The following is a 10,625-nucleotide window of genomic DNA, read 5'->3' as shown; positions in this document are numbered from 1 at the left end:
ATTCTAATAAATTTTTCAAGATACATTGTTATTGGTATATAAATTGTTAAAATTTTGGTAAAGTCCTTTGTTATTGGTTTGAAATTTTGAAAATCCTTTAAAATTTCTTACCATTCAAAAAGTTTACTTATATTTGATTCTCTAATTCAAACTCTAGTGTTACTAAGAGATGAATCTTTTACATTTTTACTCATGAAACATAATTTTCAAAATACTATGCATATCTATGAGATTTTCAAAATCTAGGTGAAAAGAAATTAAAATAACTATTGTTAACAAATATATAATTCATCATCCTTTATATTTTTATATTTTTCATTGTATAATTATTTTTTTCTTTAATTATGTTTTCATGATTAAATAGAATAGCATAACAATTTCCAGACAAAAATAATATAGTTAAAATTATTAATATATAGTATTCATCTTATCATATAACATAATTATACATGTATCCTTCTTATTTTCTTTTTAACAAATAATATTTTTACGAAAAGAAAAAATAAACATGCTATACATCTTAATTTTACTTTACAAAAAAAATGACAGAAAAATACAATCCAAAATTTTTTAATAATCAAGAAATTGCTAGGCGGTGGTTACCCACCTTATAAATGATCAATGTTTAGGCAGACGCCTTACACTATTTTAATGCATAGACCAATTTAAAAAAATGGTCTGAACAAATCATTTCGTTCCTGCATGATTTACCGCCTAGATGCCTAGACCGGTTTTTATAACAATGTGAAAGTCTATAGTAATATATAAAAAGGGTTATAGAATTTTACAAATCGAAATTATATATTATATTTGCATAATCCACGTAACTTTTAAAATCTATCAGTTTTAAAAATTTTTCAACTCGACACAAATCAATCTCCAAATAACATTCCATTATAATAATATTTTGTTTTGATAAGGGTCAATTTGATAAAATAAAGGATAAAAATGTGTTTTCTTAGAGGTAACAATCTTAATTACTATTTACCTAGTCATCTACCAGTTGTATCATTTAGTAAAATTGCTTTACATATTTCACCATTTCCCAATTACATTTATCAACCTATCTTATCTTTTTACCCTAGTGCAGCAGTATGAACTATTCACTTTGCCATGGGTGAAAAGACATGGGTAAAGAGGATAGGAAAAATGGTCTAACCATGGTTAGGTTTGATAACCAGTCATTAAATGGTTTCTGATTTCTAGAGTACGATTAGTTTCTAATTAGTACCGAGCAAATGAAACAAACAAGTTAGTTGCAGGTTTCTTTCAAACATTTTATGGTATATTCGAATTTATCATTTTATGTTATAATAAAGGAAAAAAAAAACAGTTTAAAAGTATGTGTTGAGATAATCTCTCGGGTTGTTTGGTTCTTGTTCTGTATACATCATGAGAAGGGAGAGAAAATAAATAACAATTTAAAAATGAGTGTGTTTATTACTATTTATTGTGGTCTTGTCCGTACCTGATTATTGCTCCTCTGTGATCTGATCGGCCATTAAAGCACTATGATACATCTTTTGAAGTGAAAAAAAAAAACACAAGCTCTGCTGTTTCTCTTTCACTTCACTTTCTCTTCTGTCTCTCTCGCTTCTTCTTCTATGCGCAAGTGAGAACACTTGATGTTCATGTCTTGAAGAAAGCTTTAATATTCTTGTCTGAAAAGGAACACGAAACGACTAAATCTTTCTATCAGTAAGGACAAAATTAATATTGGGATTATCATCATTTATATATTTCTTCGTCATCTTCCCTTTATTTTTCACAAAGAAAACTGAATTTTGATTTATTTTACAGTAAAAATGGAGCAAGAGAGAAGCTTGGATCCACAGCTATGGCAGGCTTGTGCAGGATCAATGGTTCAAATCCCTTCCCTTAATTCAACCGTCTTCTACTTCCCTCAAGGCCACGCCGAACACGCCCACGCGCCTCCTGATTTCCACGCGCCGCGCGTCCCTCCTTTAATCCTCTGCCGCGTCGCCTCTGTGAAGTTCCTCGCCGACGCAGAAACTGACGAAGTCTACTCCAAAATTACGCTTTTGCCGCTCCCCGGAAACGACCTGGATCTGGAAAACGACGCCGTTCTCGGTCTGACTCCGTCTCCCGACGTTAACGGTAACGAGAAACCAGCGTCTTTCGCCAAAACGCTGACGCAGTCCGACGCTAATAACGGCGGCGGTTTCTCCGTGCCCCGCTACTGCGCCGAAACGATTTTTCCGAGGCTTGATTACACGGCGGAGCCTCCGGTGCAGACCGTGATCGCCAAAGATATCCACGGCGAGACTTGGAAGTTCCGGCATATATACAGAGGAACGCCTCGCCGTCATCTTCTAACCACCGGCTGGAGCACTTTCGTCAACCAGAAGAAGCTAATCGCCGGAGACTCAATCGTCTTCCTCCGCTCGGAAACCGGCGAGCTCTGCGTCGGGATCCGTCGCGCCAAACGCGGCGGTCTCGGATCCAACGGTTTAGGATCCGATAACAACAACAACAGCAATAATCCCTACCCCGGATTCTCAGGCTTTCTCCGCGACGACGAGATAACAACTTCGAAGCTAATGATGATGAAACGCAACGGCGGGAACGTTAACGACGCGAACGCGCCTGGGGGGAGAGTACGAGTGGAGGCGGTTGCGGAAGCGGTGGCGCGTGCGGCGTGTGGACAAGCTTTCGAAGTTGTTTATTACCCGCGGGCGAGCACGCCGGAGTTTTGCGTGAAGGCTTCCGACGTGAGATCAGCAATGAGGATAAGATGGTGCAGCGGCATGCGTTTCAAAATGGCGTTTGAGACGGAAGACTCTTCGAGAATCAGTTGGTTCATGGGTACCGTCTCCGCCGTTCAAGTCGCTGATCCAATCCGTTGGCCTAATTCTCCATGGCGTCTCCTTCAGGTAAAACAAAAACAAAAAGTCTCTCTTCTGACCTTTACCAAAACGCAAACGCTCAAAACGTTGTTGTGTGGTTTTATTATATAGGTAGCTTGGGACGAACCGGACTTGCTGCAAAACGTGAAACGGGTTAGCCCGTGGTTAGTCGAATTGGTATCGAACATGCCAGCGATTCACCTCTCTCCTTTCTCTCCGAGAAAGAAGCTGAGGATTCCGCAGCCTTTCGATTTCCCTTTCGACGGCACCAAGTTTCCGATGTTCTCCCCTGGATTCGCCGCCGGTAACAATGGCGGCGGCGAATCCATGTGTTATTTGTCAAACGACAACAACAACAACGCTCCTGCAGGAATACAGGGAGCCAGGCAAGCTCAACAACTCTTCGGATCACCATCTCCGTCTTTGTTGTCTGATCTCAATCTCAATACTTTTCACTCCGGTAGCAAATTACAACAATCTTCTTCTTCTCCGGCCATGTTTCTCTCCGGTTTCAATCCCAGGCATCATTACGATAACATCGTTTTGCCACGTCAGACTCGGGACGCCGAGTTTAATAATAACATTTCGTGTTCTTTGACAATTGGGAATCCTGGTTTAGCTCAGGACAAGAAGAAGTCCGATTCGGTTAAGACGCATCAGTTCTTGCTGTTCGGTCAACCTATTTTGACCGAACAGCAAGTCATGAACCGGAAACGGGCTTTGGAAGAAGAGGCGGAGGAGGAGGAGAAAGGTGGGTTAACATGGAATTACGGTTTGCAGGGGCTCGAGACGGGTCACTGTAAAGTTTTCATGGAATCTGAGGATGTTGGACGAACGCTCGATCTCTCGGTTATTGGCTCGTACCAAGAGTTGTACCGGAAACTGGCCGAGATGTTTGGTATAGAAGAGAGGTCGGATTTGTTGACCCATGTTGTGTACCGGGACGCAAATGGTGTTACCAAACGCATTGGAGACGAACCTTTCAGGTACATATATCTCAAAGAATTCTCTAAATTACTCAAAACGGTTAGGTTTTCATTTTTCGATTTTTCTACATTGATTGAACTTGTGTGTTTTAAAAACGCAGTGATTTCATGAGAGCAACGAAGCGACTAACGATCAAGATGGACATAAGCGGCGACAACGTGAGAAAGTAAGCCTATCTCTCATGCATATTTCTTTGGCTTGTGTTCCAAAAAAGAGGAATACCGATTTCGGTTTGGTTTTCGGTTTTGTGCAGGACATGGATAACCGGGATCAGGAATGGCGAAAATGGTATAGACTCTTCTACTAAGACCGGTCAGCTTAGCATCTTCGCTTGAAGCATTGAAGATGTTTTGATCCTAGTTTTGTTTTTCTGTCTTTAAATTTGTTTTGGTGTACTTTGGTTTTATGTGTGGAACAAACTATTTCCAAGTTTTTAAGTAATTCCTGAGATTGGTACTTGAATTTTATTTGTTTGGGTTGTGAGTTGTATATGTTAATGAAAGAACCTGACATATTATTTGGGAATACCTAACAAAAGCTATATATGCTTGAAGAGGATACTATATTATGAGCAAAATGTGTGTAAAATGCCTAGCATTTTTCATGGATAAGATTTTTTCTGTTAAATTGACATTTCATAGCTTGTTTAAATATTGATTCATTAAAAAAGCTTAAAATGTTATAATTACATTTGGTACTTATATAGTTTTATATCCCTCGTGAAAGTTGATTTTTTTTATGGAACAACTTTTTCTTGTTACCGAACTTTAATGCTACTATTAGCTAGGTTACTGTTTCAAAAACTTCCCTAAACTGTTGCTTAAATTCTTTATATATGTTTATAAGAATTCCGGAGATATCCCACCAAGATATTGTCATTCAGATCCTCTAATCCAACAAAATTTTCCTGGAAGAAAAAAAAATCAAATTAAACATAATAATCCCACTATTTATCAAAAACAAATGTTTTTAAAATACATCAAAAACATAGAATTTTGAAGTTTTCTAAATATTTTGATTAATTAATAAGAATAAATTGTTATTTTTTATAAAATAACAATTCATAATATATATACTCCTAATTTGAAAGAGAGGGAGTATTTACTGTCCATCGGATCTACATGAATTTCATAATTTGGTCTCCCCCTCACTCCATATTTGATTAGTACAGTCTACAGAGGATCCATTAAATATTTGGTTTAAGATGCCTTCAATTGTACTTAAAGCTAGTTGCTTTGAAAATTAACCACATATATTTTATTCAACATTGTTACTCTCGCACACACGTATGTTAATAATATATAGTATATACATTTGTGCGCAGAACAAGAAATTGATATTTGAAAATCGACAGAACAGTAAATGATTAAAACTATACAGTGTTCTGTGGGGTAATGTTCATACTTTTATTGGCATCTATTTACCCAAATATATGTAATTTGTTACTAAATGGCCAAATCTCGAGTGGCTAGAGCTCTAATTCAACCATAATACTCTTCTTTTGATCGTTATGTTACAGTTCAATTCGTTGAGACAACATAAGTAGAAGAAAGTGCAAATGTTATAAAGGTTTGTTAGTTGTAAGAGAGAAGAAGGCTTAGGGATCTAAAATGCGGAAAACATGACAGCAAAAACTTGACTGTCCCAGCGAAGTTGTCGAGAAAAGTCAAAGAAAAAGTCACGAGTTCTAAAAGTAAAAAAAAGACATACATTAGCTAATGGGTCCCGCACATGGCATTGTCTAGGTCCATCTCACGTGCGGTCCCATTTCTGCCGCCGTTTTGGTGCTTGTGCCTTCTCTCTTTTAACCCTTCTTACTAATTTACATTATTATAGTTTTTTTTTTTTTTGAAACTTCATTATTATAGTGTTTTTTTTGGATGGAATTTTAAATTTATTGTGGGAAAATTTATATGTACAAAGATGAGTTCGTATGAATCTACTACTAAGCTTTTTATGGAAAAAAGTTAGGAATGAGCATGAAACCATCTCTGCATTAGTCCCTACAGTCTTGGCTTCAAGTAGTACCTCGTGAAGGAGATTATGTTCTTCATTGATTTCTTGATCAATCGAGCAAGCTTCACAGTCCCATTATGTCGTCGATCATTGCGTTCCCTTCATATGAAGTAGATCGTGGTCTGCCACACCAGCCTCAAAAGTATGTAGGTAAGGCGCTCATAAGTGTCCCCAAGCATTCTTTGTAACGTGATTTTCCAGTCAGGATCCGGGTCTGGACCAAACAGATTGCCAACTACATTTAACCACAGTGTGAAAGTGTATGGGCAAGCGAAGAACAGGTGGTCCCTTGTCTCATCTGGCTCCCCACAATAGACACAACACTGCATTTGGCCCCATTGTCGAGTGCGGTGGCCTGTCGCGAGCCTATCCCTTATGGCCAACCAAGAAATGAAGCCATACCGAGGCACACCTTGTGGAAACCAAACAAGCTTGCTCCATCGGACCTCTTCCTTACGCCCACGGAGTAGATGCCAAGTATCAAATGAGATAAACTTTTCCTTATACTCATCTTACCCACACTTCCAAAGCACGCCATCAGGCTCCAATACAGTTAATGTTAAAGGGAAAGAGGACACGACCTGGATCACTTCTCCAATACGCTGATCTCTGCAGTTTCGGAATCTCCACACACCATCACGCAAAACTTCACTGATCTTTGCCTCTCTTGCGATACCAAGCTTCTGCGTACCAATCTCTCCAGTGAGCTTAATGATACGACCCTGCGAATGCCACACATCTGTCCAGAACCGCACATTTCGACCATCTCTGATGTCCATCCTTATGAAGTTTTTAGCTAAGGACTTCAACCTTAGCAACTTCCTCCACCCCCAAGACCCTAAGCCTGTATCCTGTGCATCCCAGAAAGTCTCGCCTCTCAGTAAATAACGCCTGACCCAGTCTCCCCATAAAGAACTGGAGCAGGAGAACAACCTCCATATCAGTTTCAACATGAAGACATTACTGACATCTTTCACACGCCTGACTCCCAATCCGCCCTCTTCATATGGACAGTACAAATTCTCCCATGCTACCTTTGCCTTTGATGTATCATGAGGTGATCCACTCCATAAGAAAGCAGCGCACATGCTCTCGATCTCATCAATACAAGCTTACGGCAGACAGAACGCCGCACACCAGAAATTAGTCATACTCGCAATCACTGATTTGATGAGTAAAAGTCTTCCTGCATAGGAGAGAGCTTTACTGGTCCAGGAGAGGAAACTATCCCTAATCTTTGAGATCAACGGTTCATAGTCATTCCTCGACATAATCTTTGAGGTGAGAGGAAGTCCCAGATACCTAATAGGTAGAGCCGAGATAGATAAGCCCACTGCTGCAGCTTCATTCTCCAGCAGCTGTTTCCCTCTCCCTGCTGCAAAGACAGTAGACTTCGCTATGTTTATATTCAGACCCGACAGATTTCCAAACTCCTCAAACACTAGCAGAGTATTACGAAGCGATGTCGCATATCCATCGGTGAAGACAACGATGTCGTCTGCGAAACTCAAATGGGATAGGTTGACATCTTCGCATTGTGGATGATACACGATCAGACCACTTGAAGCCCCCCTGTTTAATAACTTTGACAACACATTGCTGATAAGGACATATAGATATGGAGATAAAGAACACCCCTGTCTGATCCCCCTGCTGCTTTGAAAGAAACCCTCAAGTTCACCGTTGACTGATACCGAAAATGCCACCGTGTCTATACAACGCATAATCCAAGTAACAAAAAGATCTGGGTACTTCATTGCAGGTAGAGTATCTTCGATGAAAGACCAACTAATCGTGTCGAAAGCTTTGGATATGTCCAATTTTACAGCTGATCGAGCAGATATCAAAGGCTTGTGGTAGTCCTTGACGAGCTCGGTAGCTAACATGACATTCTCCAACAGTAGACGTCCCTCAACAAACGCACACTGATTCAACTAAATAGCCTCAGGAAGGGTAGCCTTAAGACGTGTAGCTAATATCTTCGAGATAACTTTGTATATTACATTGCAACATGCAATGGGGCGAAAATCAGACATCGTCTCAGCATCAGTTGTCTTCGGCACAAGGGATAGCAGAGTAGCATTGACACTGCGGGGCATGAAACCGTAAGTGAAGAAAGACTGCACAGCCGTCACAAAATATTTCTCGATCACAGGCTAAGCAGCCTTGTAGAACTCCATGGGGAAACCATCAGGCCCAGCCGCCTTGTTACTAGGCATAGAGAATAGAACTTCTTTAATCTCAGCAGCTTGAACTGGTTTCATAAGCCTGCTCCCTTCCTCAGTGGAGCACCGATGACCTATAAGCGCAGCGAGCTCTTCCTGAGGTAACCTCACATAGTCTGGCTGGGAGCCATTCAGAAACGTCTCAAAATGTGTAGCTGCTTCTTGCTTTATATCAGGCAGTGATGTGAGAATCCTGCCATCTGTTGTAACAATCTTCCTAATAGTATTCCTCGCGTTTTGGGTGACTCTGTGAAAGAACCGCGAGTTCCTGTCCCCAAGCCCCAGCCACTGAATCCTCGATTTTTGATAGTAAAATTGTTCTTCAACACCGGAGATATGATGCCAGTGTTCCCAAGCATCTGAAGCAGCTTCGAAAGAAGCAGTATGTGGATTCTGCATCGCTTCTGTTTGCTTTGCACAGAGATCTTCATAGGCTGCCTTTACACGCCCTGGTAGATCTCCATACATATCCCTATTCAGACTCTTCATTTCAAACTTCAGTGACTTCAGGTTTTCATGAAATTTACGAAGCGCTGCGCGTGAATGAAAGAGTGGCTCAATCTCATTCCAGACCCTAGCGACAACCTCCAGGAACCGAGGATGCGAAGCAACGTGGTTGAAAAACTTGAAAGGCTTCATATTTCCCTGAGCAACCTCTCTAAGTTGCGTATGCATTCGCATATGGTCAGACACTCCACTGGACTCAAAATTTGTAAAGGATTGTGGAAATGCACTGATCCAACAATTGTTTGCCATAACCCGGTCCAACTTCTTGCTTATAGGATTGTCATCTTGACAATTTGTCCACGTAAAGGAAGATCCAACCTGAGCTAGATACATCATGTCACAATTGTGAACAACCTCCTGGAAATCTCGTATCGCACCATGATCCGATCTTGTTGCTAGTGCTCGAGAATGCTCCTGCACTGATAAAGCAACATTGAAATCTCCATGCATGATCCAAGCATTATTTGTACCCACCACTGATCCATTAATTAACTCCATCTCACTCCAGAGCTGCCTTCTCTCAACCGCACAGTTTGATGCATAAACAAAGGAACATAGAAACGTATCTCCAGTACCTTTATACTTCACCCATATTGTGATCATATGTGCACTAGTGAGAACCGGACAAACCTCAACTTTATCAGACCAACAAACCCAAATCCTTCCCAAACTATGATGAGAATAGTTATGTAAACAACTCCACCCTGGAAAAGACGCATCAAACACTTTCTGAAAATTCTCCACACTCACCTTTGTTTCCAACAAACATCCAAATGGCAGTCTTGCAGCTTGAACCCAATGCCTTACTGTCTTTTGTTTGCGTGGCTGATTGAACCCACACATGTTCCAAGCAAATATAGACGACATCAGTGCTTTCTGGAGGAAGCTTTTTTCGCTTGGTGAGGCCCCTTCTGTTGTTGAGACACTGCTTGTACTAAGCTTCTTGAATTCGCAAAAACCTTCTTCGACCCTCTACCACGACTGCGCGCCGAACTACCCCGTGAAAGCCCAACAACAGTCTCAGCTTCATCCTCTTCTCCTGTTCCAGTCAGTGGAAATCTCACAGGATCAGAGCTCGTCTGACTATCCTGAACGGCATGATCCAGCACACAATCAACATTCTCCACCTCATCACTCTCTACGTGAGTCTCATCTTCACCGTCAATCTCACCCTCCTCTCGCAAATCTTGCAAAACTTGGAAACCATTAGGCGAGACACAACCTTCTTGCTCTTTCACATTTTGATCCTCAATCATGCCTCCATCTGATCCTTCAGCCAGAGTCCACTCCTCCGCAATCACACTCACCGTATCATCTTTAACCTGGTCGACCTCTCTACCCAGGAGAGAAACACCCGGTAATCTCTCTTTGTCAGAAATTGATTCTAGCTCAACCATTAGCTTTGTAATTATCACTGAGTCTTTAGGGGAGAAACCCTCTAGAATGACAGAATCATAAGGGAGCTCCCCACCTACAACTTCTGTCTGTGAATGCATAGGAGCCGAGTGCTTCAGAGCCTGACAGTTCCTTTCAACATGACCCCATTTAGTACACACTGCACCTAAGGGGGAGCCAAGGGTAGTTAATTGAGACCATTGTATCAGTGCCGTTCTGCCCCTTAAACTAATTTTGTTTGGCAAAGGGTTGGTCAAATCAACCTCCACTAGGACTCGAGCAACGTCCATACGAATACATCGCTCAGTGTGAGGGTGAAGCTTTATAAACTTTCCTGCAGTGCGTGACAATTATTATAGTTTTTCACTCTTAAAGACACATTTTTCACTCTTAACGACACATTTTTCACCAATAGCTATTGGCTGCGAGGTCTACGCAACAACGAAGATGATGTCAACGTGGTTATTGAGATTGTTTTCACGGAATGAACTACAATGAATGGATCCGTATCGAGAAATCACAACCAGAATAACCGATATATAATGTGGTATGCGCTTCGGAAAAGGACTGAAAACTAAATCTTTACATGTTGCTATATGACTGTGTATTTGCTATTTGCAAATTAAGT

General features: G+C 40.8%; 2 protein-coding genes across 2 annotated transcripts; one reads left to right on the top strand and one right to left on the bottom strand.

Moving 5' to 3' along the window:
• The first annotated feature begins 1,367 nt into the window (after positions 1-1,367).
• Positions 1,368-4,422, top strand: LOC106342709 (auxin response factor 10). The gene is made up of 5 exons (XM_013781719.1): positions 1,368-1,698; positions 1,801-2,894; positions 2,979-3,853; positions 3,955-4,020; positions 4,108-4,422. Exons 2-5 carry the CDS (start codon positions 1,806-1,808, stop codon positions 4,187-4,189), a joined length of 2,112 nt encoding a protein of 703 aa, XP_013637173.1. The 5' UTR covers positions 1,368-1,698; positions 1,801-1,805; the 3' UTR covers positions 4,190-4,422.
• A 3,604-nt stretch (positions 4,423-8,026) lies between these two features.
• On the bottom strand, positions 8,027-9,469 carry LOC106338227. The gene has a single exon (XM_013777255.1). The coding sequence runs from the start codon at positions 9,467-9,469 to the stop codon at positions 8,027-8,029; it is 1,443 nt and encodes a 480-aa protein (XP_013632709.1).
• Positions 9,470-10,625: the final 1,156 nt, after the last annotated feature.

The sequence above is a fragment of the Brassica oleracea genome, chromosome C4 (assembly GCF_000695525.1).
Source record: "Brassica oleracea var. oleracea cultivar TO1000 chromosome C4, BOL, whole genome shotgun sequence".
Classification (NCBI taxonomy): Eukaryota; Viridiplantae; Streptophyta; class Magnoliopsida; order Brassicales; family Brassicaceae; genus Brassica; species Brassica oleracea.
This window is presented reverse-complemented; position numbering and strand designations above follow the sequence as displayed.

Coding starts and splice junctions, on each gene's coding strand:
- LOC106342709 (XM_013781719.1), top strand. CDS start 1,806: ATGGAGCAAGAGAGAAGCTTGGATCCACAGCTATGGCAGGCTTGTGCA. Junction 2,895..2,978: donor CTCCATGGCGTCTCCTTCAG/GTAAAACAAAAA, acceptor TTTATTATATAG/GTAGCTTGGGACGAACCGGA. Junction 3,854..3,954: donor ATTGGAGACGAACCTTTCAG/GTACATATATCT, acceptor TTAAAAACGCAG/TGATTTCATGAGAGCAACGA.
- LOC106338227 (XM_013777255.1), bottom strand. CDS start 9,469: ATGTCGTCTATATTTGCTTGGAACATGTGTGGGTTCAATCAGCCACGC.